The sequence below is a fragment of the Aulonocara stuartgranti genome (genome assembly GCF_965226115.1).
Source record: "Aulonocara stuartgranti genome assembly, chromosome: 8".
NCBI lineage: Eukaryota > Metazoa > Chordata > Actinopteri > Cichliformes > Cichlidae > Aulonocara > Aulonocara stuartgranti.
This window is the reverse complement of record NC_138959.1, coordinates 7186990-7207967: the sequence shown is the minus strand read 5'-3', so window position 1 is coordinate 7207967 and position 20978 is coordinate 7186990. Positions and strand designations below refer to the sequence as shown.

At 40.3% G+C, this 20978-nt stretch overlaps 3 protein-coding genes and 1 long non-coding RNA gene across 6 annotated transcripts in view; 2 read left to right on the top strand and 2 right to left on the bottom strand.

The window, feature by feature from the left end:
* The window catches only part of LOC309713108, a 147392-nt gene that overhangs the window by 2921 nt on the left and 123493 nt on the right, over positions 1 to 20978 (top strand). The window contains exons 4-5 of one of the 2 annotated variants that reach the window (XR_014278485.1): positions 4589 to 4647; positions 4726 to 4799. The exons of the other annotated variant lie outside the window; for it this stretch is intronic. This is a non-coding gene — a long non-coding RNA (uncharacterized lncRNA). Of the gene's footprint in view, positions 1 to 4588; positions 4648 to 4725; positions 4800 to 20978 lie in introns of those variants that run through there. 2 annotated transcript variants of the gene reach the window in all.
* On the bottom strand, positions 5533 to 6401 carry gngt2b (guanine nucleotide binding protein (G protein), gamma transducing activity polypeptide 2b). Its single transcript, XM_082544466.1, has 3 exons — positions 6263 to 6401; positions 6010 to 6098; positions 5533 to 5869 (listed from the first exon to the last, which is right to left on the bottom strand). The coding sequence occupies exons 2-3, from the start codon at positions 6091 to 6093 to the stop codon at positions 5741 to 5743; spliced, it is 213 nt and encodes a 70-aa protein (XP_082400592.1). The 5' UTR covers positions 6094 to 6098; positions 6263 to 6401; the 3' UTR covers positions 5533 to 5740.
* Positions 9019 to 14001, top strand: tmem101 (transmembrane protein 101). Its single transcript, XM_082544464.1, has 4 exons — positions 9019 to 9204; positions 9775 to 9955; positions 10862 to 11008; positions 11946 to 14001. Exons 1-4 carry the CDS (start codon positions 9074 to 9076, stop codon positions 12252 to 12254), a joined length of 768 nt encoding a protein of 255 aa, XP_082400590.1. The 5' UTR covers positions 9019 to 9073; the 3' UTR covers positions 12255 to 14001.
* Positions 12535 to 20808, bottom strand: LOC309713103 (uncharacterized protein). Of its 2 annotated transcripts, XM_082544462.1 has the most exons (3): positions 20599 to 20808; positions 19597 to 19920; positions 12535 to 15657 (listed from the first exon to the last, which is right to left on the bottom strand). In XM_082544462.1, exons 2-3 carry the CDS (start codon positions 19891 to 19893, stop codon positions 14887 to 14889), a joined length of 1068 nt encoding a protein of 355 aa, XP_082400588.1. In that variant the 5' UTR covers positions 19894 to 19920; positions 20599 to 20808; the 3' UTR covers positions 12535 to 14886. The 2 variants fall into 2 exon arrangements, with proteins under 2 accessions (XP_082400588.1, XP_082400587.1); XM_082544461.1 differs by lacking the exon at positions 20599 to 20808 and having other exon boundaries at positions 19597 to 20586.

Here is a 20978-nt window from a genome sequence, read left to right as displayed (position 1 = left end):
AGGAATACGTGTGAGAAATGCCAGAAGAAGCATCCCACGTGTCTGCATGATGACAAGTTTGTGGAGCGTAAAAGGATAATGCCTGCACCGAATGATAACTCTCAAGACAAGGACGAAGGAGATGAACCAGCAACCGCAATCTCTAATAGAGTAACTCAAGTAACTTCGAGCACACTGACATCCTCCATTCTACCTGTCTGGGTTTCATCAAAAAATCACCCAGACAGAGAAGTTCTAGTGTATGCCCTCCTCGATTCTCAGAGCGATACATCCTTTGTCTTGGATGAAGTAGCCCAGGATCTCGACACAGATAAGAGTAAGGCTCATCTAAGACTATCGACCATGTCCGCCAAGTCAACAGTCATACCATGTGAGAAACTGGTAAATCTTCAAGTTAGAGGCTACAAGCAGGAAAAGAGAATTACATTGCCACCGGTCTATACAAGAGAATTCATCCCTGTGAACAGATCACACATCCCGACGTCTGAAACTGCTTTGAATTGGCCTCACCTCGAAAGGCTGGCAGATAGGTTACCTCCAATGCTTGAATGCGAAGTTGGTCTGCTTCTCGGCTATAACTGTCAGCAAGCCCTTCTTCCACGGGAAGTCATTGCAGGTGAGGAGAATCAGCCTTACGCACAGCTAACTGATCTCGGCTGGAGCATAGTTGGTTGTACGTCTCAAGTTCAAAATCACAATGATGATATTGGCATAAGCCACAGAATCATTGTTCGAGAAGTTACTCCTGCAGTACAACAAGCAGTTGAACTCAGGCAAGAAGTGCATTTTGTATGCAGAACTCAAGTGAAGGAAGTGGGTCCAGCTGATGTAATAAAGGCTTTGGGATCTGATTTCTCTGAGCATGAAACAGATGACAATCCAGTCTCTCAGGAAGACATTTTGTTCATGTCAAAGGTGACTAAAGGCATAAGGCGAAAGGAAAACGGTCACTATGAACTCCCATTGCCACTCAAAACCGACGACCCGAATCTTCCAAACAACAAACAATGTGCTGAGCATAGACTGTCGTCGTTGGAACGTCGGCTCAGAAGAGATGAGAAATACTATGAGGATTACGTCAAGTTCATGGACGACATCATAACCCGTGGAGACGCAGAGAAGGTCCCAGAGCAAGAACTGGATAAGGAGGCAGCATGGTATATACCACACCATGGAGTATACCACCCCCACAAACCTGAGAAGATACGTGTGGTTTTTGATTGTTCGGCCCGTTTCCAGGGGACATCTCTTAACGATCACCTTCTGACTGGACCAGATCTTACCAACGCACTGATTGGAGTGCTATGTCGATTCAGAAAGGGCCCCATCGCCATCATGTGTGACGTGGAGAGGATGTTCCACCAATTCCACGTCATCAAGGAGCATCAAGACTATTTGAGGTTTCTTTGGTGGGACAAAGGCGATTTAAACTCTGAGCCTTCAGTGTACAGGATGAGAGTGCATCTTTTTGGAGCAGCTTCATCTCCCGGATGCTGCAATTTCGGACTCAAACATATTGCTTCTCAAGGTAGAAACAGATTCAGCGAAAAGACTATTGAGTTCATCCAAAGAGGTTTTTACGTCGATGACGGACTCGCTAGTGTGACATCAACAGTCGAAGCCATACAGTTGGTAAACGAGTCAAGGGCACTTTGTAAAACAGGCAACCTACATCTGCATAAGTTTGTGTCAAACGACAAAGAAGTGCTTGCAGCTATTCCCCAAGAGGAACAAGCTAAAGCCAAAGACCAGGACATGGCTCTTGGAGAACTCCACATTGAACGTGCACTTGGAGTGCAATGGTGCATAGAGGCAGATGAATTCCAATTCAGAGTCCAAGTTAAAGACAACCCATTGACAAGGAGAGGGGTGCTCTCGATTGTTGCTTCAGTCTTTGACCCCCTTGGGTTCGTTGCCCCATTCATATTAATTGGAAAGCAGATACTCCAAACGTTGTGCAAGGACAAAGTTAATTGGGACGAGGATCTCCCAGATCACATTCTACCACAATGGGAAGCATGGTTGCGAGACCTGCCCAAGTTGGCAGCTCTGAAGATCCCACGAAGCTACTCGCAAGATGCGGACATTGTGCAGTACGAATTGCACAGTTTCTCGGATGCGAGCCTCAGTGGTTATGGCGCATGTTCATATCTCAGAGCAAAAGGTAGAGAAGGACAGGTCAGTTGTGCACTCGTCATGGGCAAGGCAAGAGTAACGCCCATTAAGCAAACAACCATCCCAAGGCTCGAACTGTCATCGGCCGTGACTTCAGTTCGCATTGCAGATGTGATCAAACGAGAACTAGACATCCAAAATCTACAGGAATATTATTGGACAGATTCACAAGTCGTATTAGCATACATAAATAATGATGCTAAAAGATTTCACACATTTGTCGCCAATCGAATTCAACGAATAAGACAAAGCACAAGTCCTGGGAAATGGCAGCACGTCAGCTCAGAGGAAAATCCAGCTGATCAGGCCTCAAGAGGTTTAAATGCTACTCAGCTGAAAGATTCAAACTGGTTGAAAGGTCCCGATTTTCTTTGGAAACAAGAGCTTCCAGTCAAAGAGGAAATGGTGGGAGAGGTTGAAGAAATGGATCCTGAAGTCCGTAAAGGCTATACGCACACTGTACATTCGAAGGAAGCAAACCCAGTGCTAGAGCGTTTAAAGAAGTTCTCCAGTTGGTCGAGAGCTATCAAGGCCATTGCCAGGCTCAGGCGATTCATCAAAGAGTACAAGGGTGTTCAACGAAGAACGAACAAAGTGACAGATCTTGAAGAAAGAAAAGACACAGAATTATTCATCATCAAGCTAGTGCAAAGAGACATCTTTACTGAGGAAATACAGAAGATCAGATCTCAAGGAGAAAATTCTCTGCACAAGCGCAGCAGACTAAAGCAGTTGAATGCCTTTTTGGACAAGTCGGATGTTCTCAGGGTAGGAGGAAGATTATCTCAATCAACTTTACACTATGATGTAAAACATCCTGCAATTCTCCCCAAGGAGTCCCATGTGTCAGCCCTCCTCGTCAAACACTACCATGAAGGTGTACATCACCAGGGAAGAGGGATGACAATAAATGAATTGCGGGCAAATGGGATATGGATTTTAGGATGTGGGAGTGTTGTTTCTTCACACATTTACCATTGTGTTAAGTGCAGAAGATACAGAAAGGCTACAAATGTCCAACAGATGTCAGATTTGCCAGAAGTGAGAACAGAAACAGCACCTCCTTTCACGTATTGTGGCGTCGACTGTTTCGGGCCATTCATGGTAAAGGAAGGAAGAAAGGAAGTCAAAAGGTATGGACTACTGTTCACGTGTTTATGTTCACGAGCTGTGCACATTGAAACACTAGATGACTTATCGACAGATGCCTTCATGAACGCTCTTCGAGTTCTGATAGCCATAAGAGGTCCTGTCCGGCAATTAAGATGCGACCAAGGGACAAACTTTATGGGCGCCAAAAGAGAACTTTTGGAGCTAATGAAGGATATGGATCAAGAACCACAAAGAGCTATGGGTTGTGAATTTGTGGTGAACGTTCCGGCAGCTAGCCACATGGGGGGCGCCTGGGAACGTCAAATTCGGACAGTACGAAGTGTACTGACAGCGATGCTGGACAAGTTCTCAAACAGACTCGATACAGCTAGTCTAAGAACACTGCTTTACGAGACAATGGCCATCATTAACAGCAGACCTTTAAGTGTTGAGTATCTCAATGATCCCTTGGGACCAGAGCCACTAACTCCCAATCACATATTAACGATGAAATCTTCGGTTATTCTTCCACCTCCAGGAGAGTTTTGCAGAGAGGATTTGTACTTGAACAAAAGATGGAAAAGAGTACAATTTATGGCAAATGAGTTTTGGCAAAGGTGGAGGCGAGAGTATCTGTTAAATCTCCAGCGGCGACAGAAGTGGCAGAACGTCTCACGAAACCTGCGAGTAAATGACATTGTGATACTGCAGGATGATAATGCTCCAAGATGTAAATGGAAACTTGCTCTAATAGTAGAGGCTATAGAGAGCTCAGATGGCAAGGTTCGAAAGGTGAAGCTCAAGACCAGTGAAACTACTTTTGACGGGGGGAAACCACGGACAAGGCTGATATATCTGGAAAGACCTGTTCACAAGTTAGTGACTTTACTGGAGACTGACATGCAAAGTGAAACAGACTCTAATGTTGACACTCATTAGAAAATCACATTGCAAACAATGAGTGATTTTGGTGGGAGTGTAAGTGTCACAGAAATGGCTTATGTATAAAGAAGTTTAATAGATGGTTCCAGCAGTTAAAATGTTCTTGCTTGTACATTTCTGTGGCCAATATTGTAAGGGTGTGTTTATCTTGTCAGAAAGAACAAGTTTTGTTACACCGCTATTATCGCGAGGTTTGGGCGTGATAGTATAGGCTGTGAGCCCACGTTTAATAATCACGCTAAGGAGTCCAGCGAGCTATCTGCAAAGGCCTGGTTAGTCTACCAGCGGTACAAGGTATTTGTCATTTGCCATAACTGTATTGTGATATTGTAAAAATTTGTAATGTATGGTGTTCTAATTATTTTATGTTTTAATTTAGAATGCACAAGACTGTAAAGCTATTCTTCTAGGACCTCCGAAGTGGCAGGCGGCCACGAGGTAATTTTCGTTGTTAAAGCACAAGTGTTAATTTTGATAGACTGAAGCGCTTAAAGTCTTTGTGTTTTATGTTTGTAGTTTTCACGGCGTTCAATAAATGCAGCGAAGCGCCCGTCTTGAAGAAGCCGTGCCTGTGTTGTCATTTCGGAGTTACAGGTGCATTTAAAAGTGATTCTTCTTTTGATCTTTTGATCTTATTTATTCTTTATAATAACACTTATATAAACAAGTCATCATGCAATAATTTGTTTACTATTTACTGGTAAATTATGTGATAATTATATATATTTATAGGTTATGTTTCAAAAATCCTTTTTTGCTCATTTTTTGTATTTTGTTTTAGTTTCTGTCTCTATACTCTGATTTGTAATCTGTACCCAGCAGCCCCATCATCTATCTTTTGTGTTATTATAATATTCTTACAATATTGAAAAAATTAAACCTCTTTAAAAAGCTATTTGACAGGTAGATGTTGAGTTCTTTGATGACTCAGATGTTGAGTTCTTTAATTGTATTTCCTGATGCCAGCACTGAAAGCGTCACTAATTGGATGGAGAGCTCAAAATGGAAGTCAGGATGAAGTGTGGAATAAGCTTAAAGACTTTGATACAGGAAGCGGCTCCGTGTCAACAGACCCGTGTGACTGACTCTACCTCAGCAAAGAAATCCGATTAGTAGTACTGACTCTCTTGGGACTTTGACCCCCTTCTGTACAGTAACATGGGTGAGATGTTGACTTACAGTCAGGGATATTGGACGCAAATCAGTGAGTAGTTATCACTATTTAATATTAACCAGTGTGATAAAATGAGATTAAAGTACAGTAGGAGCTCAAAAAAATCACATGTGTTATGTCTTTTCAATAACAAGAACAGCTACGTCAGGTTGAAGCTTTGCACAGCTATTTGGATTTAATTATAAATTGACAAAGAATATCCACAGGTGCATACAGAAATCCAGTGATGGAATTATCCATTACAGATTTCAGTTTTCTTTCTACTGTACATTTTATCCACAAAGGCTACAGGAATATCACAGCAATGCAACCAACTCTCATAAAAAACTGTGTGACTTTTCCTTGGATTTCTATGTGCTATGTTATTATGCAGCCGCCCTTGTCTCCCTTGTAAGGGTTCTTGTCATCGGGAACACCCTTAATCAGCGGATCATTCGGGGCCAGTCCCTCCACAAAAGCAATTGTGTCTGTACAGTTTGCATTCACCTGTTAATTATCGGAAAGATGAAAACAAAGAAGATCAGGGAAGTCGCACAAGTCATTTAAAATTAATCTTAATTAAATGTTTACAAAAGGCTTTGGTGGATAAAGTTAAAACTAATTGTACTAAAAGAAGAGGCACTTACTGGTGTCCTAGGTGTGCTAACTTCCTTCTTCAACTGGTCTAGCTCCATTTTCAAGATTTCCTTATCTGACATATCCCGAGCCATCCTGGCTGTGAGAAGAAATTACAGATCAAAATATGTTAAATGTCACAACAGATTGAAAAAGTGTACTTTACTAACTATCGTAATGTCTTTAGATTTTTCTAATGGTCAAAGTTATGTTTAAATCCTCAATTTTAAAAAAAGATTTCAAAAAAAGAAACAGTGTCGTTACCTGTTGAATGGCGGGGTCCCCAACAGTCAGAGAAATGTGCTGGCCCCTAAGAGCTCATCAACTGTGTGCCTCACTGTAGTCCGATCGCTTCTGCTCACTGACTGATCTGTGCTGCCCCACTGCTCTTCATCCCAGCTGATCCCCGGTGCTGGCTTTTGGATGAGGTCGGCACAGGATTGGGCCTGATGTCACCAATCCCTCATGATGAGATTAAACAATCAGGAGCTGTGACCCCTAAACAGGAAGGAGGAAGGCAAGGGAACACAGATCCTTTCAATTTGTTGACGCCATGCTGGAGAAAGTGAGATATGGACATAGAAATGATAGAGTTGGGAACAGCAGATCCTTTGCAGAGGATATGCTCTGAGATACATGTGGTCTGTCCCCCAAAGAGGTTTTACCCAAAACTATTGTTTGTTTAAACTGATAGTTGTGATTTCAGGTAGTTGGGAATAACAATACAGTGCACAGAGTTGTGGTACCACAGACTCATTGCAGATATACTTAAGGTCGATCTTGCAAAATAGACCATGGTGGAATCTGTGAAGTTATTACAGAATCATTATTCAATACATATTCATGACAGACTCATTAGTTCAGTTTTAACTCGTTTGAGGAAAGTTATTGATTATGTTTACATCACTGCATGCTTTTCTGACATCAAAGTGATTTAAAACAAAATAGCAGGAATAAAAAGGCTTCTTATTGGTTTATCTATCATCTGTGCTTATCTGCATGATTCATAGAGAAATGTAGAGAGAAGAGAGATGTATAGAAAAAAGGGCAAAAAAACATACGCAGTACACACAAGTGCAAAGCAAAGACATGCTTTTGACAGAAGTACAGTTAGTGGCATCACTTGTTAGCTTTGCACAAAAATAGCTGTTAGAAATGTCCTTCAGAGAAAGTACAAGAAAAAAGTAATATGTTTTTTGTTCACTTATCTGCATTGCTTCAGTGAAGAATGTGTGGATATTTGCATATTTCTGTTATCATTAGTGTTAATTCAGTTAAAGTACTGACAATAGTTTTACTTTGGAAATAAGTTACAGAAGTGAAAATAAATACAAAGGTGGGTGATATTGCTGATCATCATAAAACAATAAGGAAGGGTTTCTGATCTTGCTGTTTCTGTAGAATATGTTTTGGTGAGTAAAGCATTTTTGTTCAAATGTGGGTTTATTTTCAGCTTTGTATTGGCAGTACTTTATTAATTTATTAAAACAACACATTGAACATTAACTGAAAGCCATTCATTTCATTTAAAGTGATAGCATTTAGCTGCCGTCACTCAATCTGGAAGCATTAACATTTTCACCGCTTTGTTCCCATCACCTCCAACTGACATCTGACAGACATGGAAAGCTAATTGGCCTCCACTAAACCTTCAGTAGGACTCACACTAAGCCATTATCAGAATCTGGGTTAGTCTCATTTACTCAAGATTAACCTCACTGTGGATTAGCAGCAGAGCAGAAACACTCCTTTTCATTGTGAAGAGGCTTTTTCCCCACCTTGAGTTCATTTTTACTGCAAAACAGCTGTGCTAAATGTCATTTACAGGTATTTGTTATTGTCACTGGTGGCTTTGACAATTTATTTTATTGTTTTTTGAATATTTCTTTTGTTATGAACACTTGTTAATGAGCAGGACCGTCACTGGTGTGTTCATAGCATTTATATGGGATTGGAAGAGTTTTAACAAACTGCCAATTTATATTCCACAGTTACACAAAAAATACATGAATTATAAGTTGGAAATTAAGTATCAAGTTTAAAAAAAAAAATTGTAATTGAATGAAACCAGAATCAAGTTTAAAGATATTTTAATTTTTGATTTTGGCTACCTTAGTACAATAAACAATCAAGAGTAAAAACAAAAAATATTCAATTCAGTTTATTTATGTAGCACAATTTACAACAGCAGTTACCTCCTGGCACTTTATATTGTAAGCTACTGACCCTACAGTATTAGAGCAGTATTAGAGTATTAGAGCAAATGCTTTATTAGGATAATATGATACTATGAAGTCTTTAAGATGCAACAGGGCCTGATAAATTGACAATATAAATTACTGAGGCTTTTATCAGAGCCAAAGAGGTTATATAGAATATTTACTGTATTATATATAAATAAATATTTTAGTAAGACTCGCACTAAATATTTGCTTTTATATTTTGAATATAAAAAGTTAATATGTGTAAACTATACAACTATACAACATAAAACTTAATGCTTTTAAGCAACAGCGTTAATCTATTAAATACAAGCTTTTTGGGGGTGTATACAAATTCAGTTTTCAATAAAAAGAAAAGAAAAGAAAATATTTACAAATATTTTTGCATAGTTATTGTTAAGGGATACTAGATGACTTGACGTTAAGTCGCCTAATCTTTCTTGTTTTATTGAAGAAAAATTAATGAATGCCTTAATGAATTCACTAAAAATGAATCAATATTAAAAGACGATCTTTTTTAATTGGAGAAAGATATCCAAGCCTTTTCTATTTAGAGCAATGGAGGTCAACTATCATTTCCTCTCATGACCTCTAAACCTTTCTGTAATTACGAATCATTTCCTGCAGATGGAGCTGTCGAATAGCTTTTGTCCCGGCAGTGCAGTGATTGGGCCACACCGGTGGCCCAACCCACCTGTTTGTCACATCAGCCAATAGGAAGACAGGAAAAAAATATTTTCAAAATAATAGCTGAAAAATATGCTTTTAGTTCGACACGTGAACATATTGTTACCCGGAAGTTAATGATGTATCCGATACTGTATCGCTGGCGATTAGATGTGCAGCAGCAACGATGGCGGGTCCCAGTAGGAAGCAGATGTTGAGGTTTCTAAGCCAAGTGGGGGCGTTTATTTTGACCCGGTTTGGATTTTGGAACTGCTTCAGCATGCTGATGCTCTTTGCTGAACGAGCGGACTCGAAAAGGTAAATAAAGAAAGAACGAGAGAGCTAGCTCAAGTTAGCTGACGCGCTAACAACCTGCTACTTTAAGATCGAGTCAAACTTTGAGGGAAAAAATAGTCTAAATATTAAAACATGTTATTGGAGAAGTATTAGCTGAAAATTGTTATGGCTGAAAAGGTTGAGTTTAAAGGATAAAGTTACACGAAGCAACCTTTTTTCTTTTATCTTAAATGTGGGAATGTGCTTGCTAGCTAATGTGAGTTGAATTGCAGAAATTACTCCCATGCCGAAAGTTGATGGGCTGAAGAAGTGGTTTAAATTAAGAAGCCGTGTTATATTTGGCCTCGTCTGTAATTTTAGATAGGGTAGGCTGTAATTTTCTTTCTTGGTCGTCGTTTCAGTGTTGATACTGGGTGTGTATTTTTCAGTCTATGGTGGACAACCACACCCCTTTGAACCATCCTGTAATTACAGCTGCTTCACGGAAAATGTATAAATATAAGTGTAAATCTATAACGTAACACAAAATTTTATTCTGAGGCGGGGTAAAACTGACCCACTGACACGCTTTTAATTCCCAACAATCTACAGGAAGCCAGATATCCACATACCGTACCTGTATGTGGACATGGGCGCTGCGGTGATCTGTGCCAGCTTCATGTCATTTGGGGTGAAGAGACGGTGGTTTGCTTTGGCTGCTGCCGTACAGCTTGCCATCAGTACTTACGCATCATACGTTGGAGAGCAGGTGTATTATGGGGAATGGCTTAAGGTGAGTGACGTCCTTTGATAGAAAAGTCAGTTCTGTTCACAGATATAAGTTAAATTGTCAGCTAAACAGATTAACTTTGATTTTAGTGTTATTTAGTGAATATGCTACCTGAGCTAAAAAGAAAAAAAGACAGCTTTTTGTTATATTTATATTGTTAACTAAAAGTAGAACAGCAATAACTAATAAGTGTTTAAATAAGCAATCTCTAACAAACACTGAGTGGATAAAAATAGTTCAGAAGATTGGTGAAATGGAACAGTTTGGTTTGAAAAGGAATAAATTAGTCTGTGATAGAGAATACTTGAAAACCCAAATTTTTCTTTTTTGTTATGACTGTATCATTGTCTCTTTCTGTGGAGAGACTGGAGACGGGATTCTGCTGGTTCTCCCACTTTCTGAAGAATCCTGTCTATGAATAAAACCTATGAGGACCCTCTGAATAATCTTTTGGCTGCTCCCTATAGTATTTGCCATAGCAGATCTTCTGCGTCACCATTGCCTGCCAGATTTTATTTAATGTAATATCTGACACCAGTCTGAAGTGATAATATATAACATGCATGGTGTGAACATGCAGTAATATGTTCTTCGAGATGTTTATTTTTGGGTTGTCTTTTTGCACTACACATGAACTCTAATACTTTTGAGCACATATTTGTTTATGTCTGATACTCATTGAATGTAATAAATTTCATTTTTTGACCACTGATGGAGGTTAAACTTCTACTAAATCAAACAATGGCCCGGATCAGTCTTTGAGCTATTAATCAAAAGTGGATCTGTGTCACACATGGCGGTGAAATTGGATCTGGGCCACCACTACAAGTCAGAGTAGATTGCTTTATCAGAGCAACTGTGGTAGGAACTTGCCTCAGATTGTGACAGCTTGAATCTTTTTCACTACAGGTGCGAATGTACTCCAGAGCGCTGGCCATTATTGGAGGCTTTCTGATTCTGGCCAGCGGCGCAGGGGAAGTATACAGACAGAAACCTCGCAGCAGATCCCTGCAGTCTACTGGACAAGTTTTTCTTGGAGTCTATCTCATTTGCATGGTAAGACACATTTCACTTCTATAGATTTTAGAGCTAGTTGGGCTATAGTCCACTTTGGGGAGATTAGGAATCTCCAGGTCTTGCTCACAAGTATGGGAGAGTGTAGCAGGAGATTGACACATGGAGTGTGTTCAGTGAGGGAGAGGCTGAGTGTGAAAGCAAAGCAGTTTATTTAGCAATCTACTTTCCTTTCCTTACCTTACCTGTTCATGAGCTGTGGGTAGTGACTAAAGAAATAAGATTGTGGATACAAGCAGTGGAAATGAGCTCTTTCTGAAAGGTGTCTTGACTTGTTCATGAGACACTACGAGGAGACATCAGTGTCTCTAAGGCGATGAGTTGATGTCGTTCAGGTTTTTGACTAGGATATCTTCTAGGTGAGGTGTTTTGGGCATGTCCTACTAGGAGGAGACCCCAGGGCAGACCTAAGACACACTGGAGAGATAATGTCTCTTAGCTTGTTAGGGAAATCTTGGTGTCCTCCCAGGAGAGCTGAAGGAGTTGGCTGGGAGAAGCAAGTGTGGGAATCTTGGCTTAGACAGCTGCCACAACGACCCAGACCTAGATTGTTAAGTGTGAGGTTTTGTTATTTTCACTCAATGCCATTGTGAACTAAATAGGTTTTAAATATAAGATGTTCCTTATTTTCCCTAGTGTCTTTATAAACTAAGTGTATATCTTTTTAGTCCTGCTTATACAAAACTGTGCGTACTGGTCATTTTTTAATTGATCTGTTTTATTAAATTAGATTCAGAGTCTGACCAGAATTCTTTCTGTGATCAAATAACATGAAATTAGCTACTTGTAATTAATTTCTACAAACCAGATAATCATTTATATGAAATAATAATAATATTCCATAAATTTCTGAGTAACATTTTATTGATCAGACCTTGTTTTTAGTTCAAATACTGCAGTGCTATTTTCTCCCCACTAGGTTTACTCCCTCCAGCACAGCAAAGAGGACAGGCAGGTCTATCTGAACCACATCGTTGGGGGAGAGGTCACTCTGATGCTGCTGGAGGTGGTGTTTGGCATCCTGGCTCTGGCCTTCCTCTCCGGCTGCTACATCCGCCTGGCCGCTCAGATCCTGGCCACCATCCTTCCTCTTATTATCTTGCTCATCGATGGTAACATTGGTTACTGGCACCACACTCGGAAGGTGGAGTTCTGGAACCAGATGAAGCTGATAGGTCATAATGTGGGCATCTTCGCCGCTGTACTGATCCTAGCCACTGATGGCTGAACAGTCACACACTCAGACAGCTTTTACAGACCAAGGTGTGTGCACCAGAGGAAGATGTCGTTGGCCTTTTCATCGTGGCCCAACTCTGTACTCAAAGCTGCCGTCACTCGATGACGCCTCAGGATTAAAAACAGTCACTGCTGAGACGGTTGGATGTAAGCGGCGTCGATTATCCAGTTTGTAACTTTGCTTTTGCAAGGAAAAAGAAAAAACACAACCTTGCTTTTTAAATGTTAATAATTTATTTGGATTTATGTTTACATTTTTGTTTCTGATATGCTCTGAAGCTTGACAGGGAGTGTTATTACTACAAGCCTACTGGGAACTTTTAAAAGAGGTCTTAATGATTTCAATCACTATTTACAGTGGATGGTTTAAATACGTGATTTTAAAAAAGGGAAAAATTGCTGGGTGACAAATTAAAGGAAAAAGCCATCATGAAGCAACAGCTTGATTGGGGTTTTAGAGAGGGATGAAAGTGCACGGCTGCAAAGGAACAACACAAACAAATAGTTTTATGTCCATTACCTTGTTTTTGTAATTGTTAGAAGCCATGTTTGTAACAGAATTTAAATTTGACTTAATTCCAAAGTCCTTCTTGACCTGAAGAAAAGTTGAGATGCATTATCCTAGGTGGTTCTTATCTTAGTTGTCAACAAAAGCATCATTTTAGATAAATTCTTCCACAACCAGCAGTACTGTGCAAAATACCACACAGCAGTGAGACCAATCCGAGAAAAGGCCAAAATGATAACTGAAAGTATAATTTGATTAATTGCCAATCTGTGCTTAGCAACATGCTGAGCCAGAACAGCTTCAGTCCAGCTGTCTCTGTAATAAACAGCTTTAACCTAAGAGATTATTCACTAATTTTGTGATTTGGTTTTTGCAGAGCGCCAACTTAAAACATCAGCTCTCCTGTACGTACATACATACAGCTGTCTTTCTTAACCACCAACCAGAGGTTGGAACTGGATCCTGTCATAGCTGACTTTGGGTGAGAGCGAGGGGCGGGGTATGCCACTCACACCTGCAGCCAATTTAGAACTCCTATAAAAAGTTTAATTAACTCCCACCCCTCACTGTAGGGGAAGGGTCAAAGGTTCAGGTTTTTCCTTTAATTTGTTGCACGTCTTATGTGATATTGCTTTTGAAGTGGAATGACTATGCTGGCCTATTGGGAATAAACACCATGTTTAAAGCAGTCTTTCAATGGGTAGTCCTGTCTGACATCATAGATGGTGTAAAAGGTGGGCTTGGCAATGTGATGTCTCCCGCTGGCTTTAAAGCTTCCAGATACGCGTTTTTACCTTCACCATTGTGTTATTAGAAGCAGCAGGTCTGACTATGAAACAGCACTCTCATTGTTTAATGGGTTGTCAATCATAAGCCTTAACAAATAAGTGTACTCATTATTCTCCTTCCGAAATTTACAAACTCAATTGGCTTCACTTTTTAGACCCAGTCCGTCTTTTATATGTCTACAGCTGTAATACTTTTTAACTGCTTACATTTTATATGAAATAACTGTTTCGTTACATGGGTATTCAAGTCACTTCATTTTACTGAAAGTTGCAGTTTGTTTTCTATGATGTGCCCAATTTGGCTCAACATTCAGTTAACAAGGAAGAAAGGCTGAATGTAACAGATCCTTCATGTCCAAGACTGTGCAGTGTGTTTAGGAGGCATAATTACCAGGATGAGTGATTAAATATGCATAAAGCCTTTTTGGAGGATTTATATTTAATGTGTGGCTTGTGTCAGTGTCTAAACCAACATGTAGTTCAACACAAAGAAAACACCTGAATGTGTTTTTATACTTAGCTAAAGAAGATTCACCTTTGAGCTTCCATTTATTCCATTAATGACTTCAATAATTTTTTTTAGTCATATGTTGGTTTTATGTTTTTACTAATCTCACTGAATCACTTCCAACCTGCCAGACTGGTCAGTCTGTTTTGTTTTGTTTTGTGGTTTGCTATGAACTTTTGCAATAGGTTTGGCCACCATTGCTAAAATAAAGATTTCTTCATACAATATTTCATATTCCATCAACAATAAAACCAGTGTAATATGACCATAGTGTCACATCCCATATGGAACATGTTACATGTTTTAGCTCATTTAAAAAAGGTCAATGACAAAAAGGATAGATCAGGTACTGGAGACCAACCAGTTTTCAAAGGGGTTGAGATGTGGCTGTGTCGTAAGACCTTTAAAGGGAATTTCAAAAATGTTCGGAGGTAGCCTGATGTTGAATGAGTCCTACATGCACCGGAATAGTGCTCAGGCTTTTCTCTAGGCCCTACTCGCGCTCTTTTGCTGTAATCTGTAGATTAAGACAAAGTTTGCGTCTCATTAAAAAGTTATTTAGGCAAGTATACAAGATGACACTTAATGTTCATGTTACCCAGAACATATGGGTAAATTTGGATTGTTTACTATGCTACTACATGAGCCATTTCCACTTTGATTTCTCTCCTTTTTCCTACAGTGCCTGCTTCATAAGTATAAAAAGCTTTAAAGAGCATTGAAACAGAATAGAATGTGATAATTTGTACTTGTCTGCTGCTCAGCATCCAGAATCAGGTCACATATTAGTCCTAGAGTTCCTGTAAATGAGTAAAAAGTATCACTTTTCTTGTCCCTGGGACTCTGCTTCACTTGAGGCTTGTTTGTTCTTACGGTTGCGCTCCGCTTTTACCAGAGCACCAATCACAGCGAGCATCACGGTGATGGTGATGACGAGCACTGAGGCAGTCTCAGCTATACACAGCTGGCTGTCCATCGAAGCCAGGAGACTTCCGGCTAGCTGAGCGGGAGCGTGACAGATGATGTCCTTGTAGTCCTCTACGTGCAGATGTCGCACATGGTTGATCTTGCCGAAGATGCGCTGCAGCTCGCAGTCACAGATCCAGGGGTTGAGGGACATCTGAAGGTAGGTGCTGGTTGTCTGGAGCTTCAGGAAGGTCTTGAACCTTATGTGCTCTAGCTGGTTTCCCTTGAGACCTAGCAGAGAGAGCCTTCGCAAGGGAGCCAGAGATTCGGCCTCAATCTTTGAGATGTTGTTGTAGTTGAGCAGCAGGACCTCCAAGGTTTGCTGCCTGTTCAGCTGGCCATCTTTAAGAACATTCAGCCTGTTTCCCTCCATGTTGAGGAAGCTCAGTCGAGACAGGCTGCTCAAAGCCTTGATGTCCAGTCCTCGGATGTGGTTGTAACTGAGGTCCAGTTTCCTCAAGCTGCCACAGTCTTCCAGTGATTTGGAGTCTAAGTGCTGCAGCAGGTTGTTGCTCAGCCGGAGCTCCTGGAGGGAGTATAGGCCCTGAGAGAAGTCCTGAGGGAGCCACCGCAGCCGGTTAAAACTCAAATCCAACTTCTCCAGAAACTGCAGGGATGACAGAGACTAAAATGGAAAAAGAAATTAGAAACAACACGTTACTCAAATCAGCTGAGTTTGAATTGTGGTTTAACTTAAAACGTGGTCAGTTATCGGGTGTGTTTTCACAGCAACTTTTAAATATATATTGCATCTCATCTCAGGAAACCGGTTCCAGAGGGAAATTTAAGGGTTTTTTTCCGCCAAGCTAAAATCCCAAACAAAGCTGTGCAGACTTTTTTTTTTTTGTCTCTGTTTAATTGAAATATTTTATTTTTGAATTGATTGGAGAAATAGAAATTTTAACTCTTCCCTTTAAATAATCTTCTAGAGTTAACCCATGTTTCTGAACTGGTGGTTTGTTTTATATTTCATGCATCCTTGTATAAGAAAATAACCGGGTGTGGATATGAAAAGTTAGTGAGGTCATCAAACCACATCTTTACTGATATGAACTGATGTATCAAAACTCGTCATGAAGGGAACACGAGAGGTCAAATGTTGTCTTTATGAGGGGGGGGAAGAGTTAAATATTATATAGTAGTGAAGCTGTTGACTTACTGGTCAACCCTCACCTATGGTCGTGAGCTCTGGTTTTGGATACAAGCGGCAGAAATGAGCTTCCTCCAAAGAGTAGCTGGGCTCTCCCTTAGATATAGGGTGAGGAGCTCTGTTATTTGAGAGGGCTTCGTAGCAGAGCTGCTTTTCCTCCACATCGAAAATAGCCAGATGAGGTGGTCTGACTAGGATGCCTCTTGGACACCTCCTAGGTGAGGTATTCTGGGAACGTCCTACTGGGAGGAGGCCTTGGGGCAGACTAGGACTTGCTGGAGAGAGTCCCAGCAAGTCCTAGTCTTGCTGGGACTTGCTGTCTCTTGGCTAGCTTGGGAACGTCTTGTTGTCCTACCAGAAGAGCTGGAGGCGGTAAGTGAGGTAAGGGAAGTCTGAGTTTCTCTGCTTAGACTGCTGCCCCCGAAACCAGATGAGCAGCAAAAATGGATGGATGTGCTAAAGTCAAGGTTATCTTTGGGCATTGGCTGCTTTTTCACGCATCCGTGTCCTTTTATCATTTTTGGAAGTATGTTTGTTTGTTAAGACACTTAACACTGACTTATTAATTATTAAACATTAAAAAAAATGCATCAAGGGAGTTCAAGTTGAAAGAGTGTTGTGTCTACACATCGACAATTTAGCAAAGAACCATTTTTTAAACAATATCTTTTGGCACTTTGGTATTTGCAGCCTGGTGACAAAAACACATTTGCTCCCCTTTCTTTTGTTGAGACTATGAAAAATGTTAAAATTTACACAGTTTGAAAGACATGAAATTGTATTTTGCACCAACATGGTGATTTCCAAAGACCAATTAGTTCTTTAAAACTTGGCATGGTGTGCAAAATGAGGAAAATGGACAAGTGGAGGCAAAAAGAATAAGTAGATGGTGTGACAGTCATCTCCTTTAAAAAAAAAACAACCAGTAAAAAAGTCCAGCAATGACCTGGCACAGGAAATTGGTGATTCATCAGTTCCTTCAGCCTCATTAAAAATGATCTCAGTGGAAGATTGGACGTCAAGAAGCCGTTCTTAAGGAAGGGAAATGGAGGAAAGGTTGAGGTATGCCAAAACACACAAGAGCTGGACTGAAAATCAAGGACAACAGCTCTTACGGACTGACAAATCCAAGTTTTAATTTTTTTGGTTTAAATTGTCATCAATATGTATGGAGGTGGCGGCACGGTGGTTAGCACTGTTGCCTCACAGCAGTTAAGGGAGTCTTTCTGTGTGGAGTTTGCGTGGGTTCTCCCCGGGTATTTCGGCTTCCTCCCACAAGCCAAAGACATGCACTTTGTGGGGATAGGTTAATTGAAAAACATCTAAATTGCCCGTAGGTGTGAATGCGGGAGTGAATGTGAGTGCGAATGGTTGTCTGCGACAGACTGGCGACCTGTCCAGGGTGTACCGCGCCTCTCGCCCTATGACAGCCGGGATAGGCTCCAGCGCCCCCCCGCGACCCTGAAAAGAATAAGGCTGTCTACATCCATTTGTAAAACACAGCGAAGGCTCTTTCCTGGTTTGCATTGTAGCCAGTGGAGGTTAGAGATGAAAAGTAAAATACCATCATACTGTGCAATATAATCTAGGAAGTGTCTTAAATTTTTAGCATGACATTGATCCCAAACACACTGCCAGTGCAAGCATAGAGAAAGTTTAGGTGGTGCAGAAGATTAAAAGCTGGTCCTACCAAATCTTGACTTTCAAGTTTGTTAGAATTGTACAAACTCTGTTTACCTCATTTACTGCATTTCCATGTATGTGTGCACACTCGAATAAAGTGCACTCGTTTCCCATCTTCCTAGCAACATATTAACCCTTTACAGCCGATCGGAGCAAAATCCCGGTAGCACTGCAACCACGTAAGCTAGCGCAATAATTTTTTTTGCATATGAAACCGGAGGAGTTGTACTTACATCTTATGCCATCAGCTTGTCCTAGGTCACAGTTTCCTTCCACATATAGCTTTGCAAAAACTGCATAAAAATCACTTGCAGCAACAAAAACATGATATTCCAGAAACACGCTTCGCAGATCCGATCAGCTGTTTGTAATACTTCCTATGTCCATCAGCGCGACTATCACATGACCACATGACCTGCCCGAAACCGGAAGTGACGTCATTTTGCGGAAATGTAGTTTTTTTTACGATCGGGGCCTTATGAGCCTATACTTGTGTTTTAAAAAGTTATGTTTGAGTTTATGACTTTCTGTGTCGTTTCTGGGATGCTTAGGACTCATATTGCACTGCTGGAAATAGTTTATTTTGATGCATATGCTGTTATTTTGCAAATTTGCACTATAATATTTATTTTCGTTTTTCCTGCAGTGTATAAAAATTGGTGTATTTCAAAAATAAAACTATGAAGACACTCAAAATAAATTTCCTGTGGTGGGAAACTAGTTTGTGCAACTTTTTTGTATTTACAGTTTTGAGAGATGAGCCTCTTAAATTTCTCTAACTAGAAATATATGTTAAAAAAACAAAACCGATTTTCAATTTTTTTGTAGTTTATTGCACTTTTTTGCAATTTATGTAATTACTATGCACCTAATGCAGACATATTATTAAAGTTTGGGCTATAATGGTTGTATTGATGTATAGCAACTTGAAATGCTCCCAAAAATGGCTACACAGCATGTAAAAATATAATATAAGCTCTGGCGGACTTGGTTCTATGGTAGGTCTTAAAGGGTTAAGAAACGAATTTCAGCTCGTGAATTTTGCACAGTACTGCATATACTAATGCCCCACTGAAAATCTAAGCAAGTTTCTTGTAGATAACACATTTGTTAGGTTACTTGCTGATTCTAACTTGGCTGTATGTTAATGTGAGTGAACGGGTTTTTTTCTTCATTTCCTTGTGGTAGCGTAGACTTGGCCAGGATATACTCTGCCTCTCACCTCATCGGGTTTAATACGTGATAACTCAGATAAGCTCCAGCTGCCCTGTGCAACCCTGAACTAGATAAACCATTCAGGATTGAAAGGATGGATTTTAGTTCGCAGAAATAAAATATAGAGCTTTTGTCAGTTTGGTTAAATTTGCTTTGCTGGTTGTCCTGGAAAAATGTCTGCATTTGTTTATCGAGCTCAGGACATCTGCATGACTGTGTGCCGTCCGCATTGTAATATCAGTTCTAAACCTCTTAAATATGCCTCTGACAAAATCCACCCACAATCTAAATTTATAATAACCCCCTAAGACCTCAACTAAGACTACAAACTGACACTAAATACTGACTTTGAAAGAGAACTTCAATAACCAGTTCATGTTAAAATATTAATTAGAAAATTGCAGTACTCCTTTTTAAGTGTGGTTATTTCTTTGATGTAAGAATCTAAAGACTTCTACAGCTGCACTAAAATATCAAACACAGAAAACACACAATAACCAGCTCTTACTGACGTACCTGTGGGTGCAGAATATGGATGCTGTTGTTGGATATGAGGAGGATCTTGAGTGACCACAGTCCTATGAAAGACCTGGTGTGCACCTCTGTCACCTTGTTCGCACTTAGATCCAGCAGCCAGGTGCCGTGGGAGATGCTGGATGGGACCCGGGTCAACCCACGAGACCTGCAGTCCACCAGGTCTGAAGATTCATAGCACAAGCAGGGGCTGGGGCACAGTTTAAAGCCCAGCACGGCATTCAGGAGGAGAGGGAGCAGGAACATCGTGGCCAGCATAGTGCAGCCAAAGCCAGGCATCTTGCTGGAATCTGAGTGACCTCACTCCTGCTGAAAGGCATGGTTACCCTCTTGTAGTCCCCCCGAGAAATACATGTAGAAACCCAGAGAATTTGTTGCAAGGGCACGATAACGCTGTCATTTCAACAAATTCTCCATGAGCAAACATCGAACGGTTCCCGATTAGAGAGGGATTAATGGCTTAAACAGATGATCACATAACCACCACATCAGGGCAGGAAACTTGGTCCATTTTGGATCCTTTCCTAAAGTAAGGATTTACATCTGCTCTTCTATATGGATATATTAAGCTCTTTTTCATCATAGAACTCCCATATCCCTGTGATTTCAGCAACATGTTACATAAGATTGTATGAGTTTTTATAATCTCTATTATGGTAAAGGTAGCACTGGTAGTAATGTAATGGAAAAGCCTCTTTAAAAGTAAATCTTCAGTACAGCATTCAGCATCAGGACCATTATATTGGAAGCACCGAGGATCAATCAGCAAAAACAATTCAATATTTAAAGACTGCCCCAAAGAAATTAAAAATTGACTATTACGTATAATGTTATTTTTTAAAAAATACACCTTTCTATAAAAAAAAATAAAATAAAATCGACTTCACCTTTGGGAGCATTTTTCACACTTTTCTGACATTTTGGAGTTGAAATAATTCATTAAGACAACCACAAGATATCACTGAACAACAACCATCAGCCTACCTGAAATGTAGCCATACCTCCACCCAGAAAAAGGAAAAAAAGAACATTTTTTCCACATAACTGCAGCTCCATTAGTGGTACTCATTTAAAAATTCACACTGATTTACTGAGAAGTTCGTTGCTGCCCACAGGATGGAGGCAAATGTCATCAACCAGCTTTAGAGTAACCCAGAGGCTTAAAACATTTAAATAATTAATTTGAAAGAGACATGGCGTCAGTTTCCTGTAATTACACAGATTACAACGCTACCAAACAGGACAGAAAGTGAAACCCGAGTGTAACCCGTATCTGATTAAAACGTCCTTACTGAGGACAGCTGATGGTCAGTCTGAGTTCACGTGACACAAGTGAAGTGGTTCCTCAGGAATGCAGCCAAATG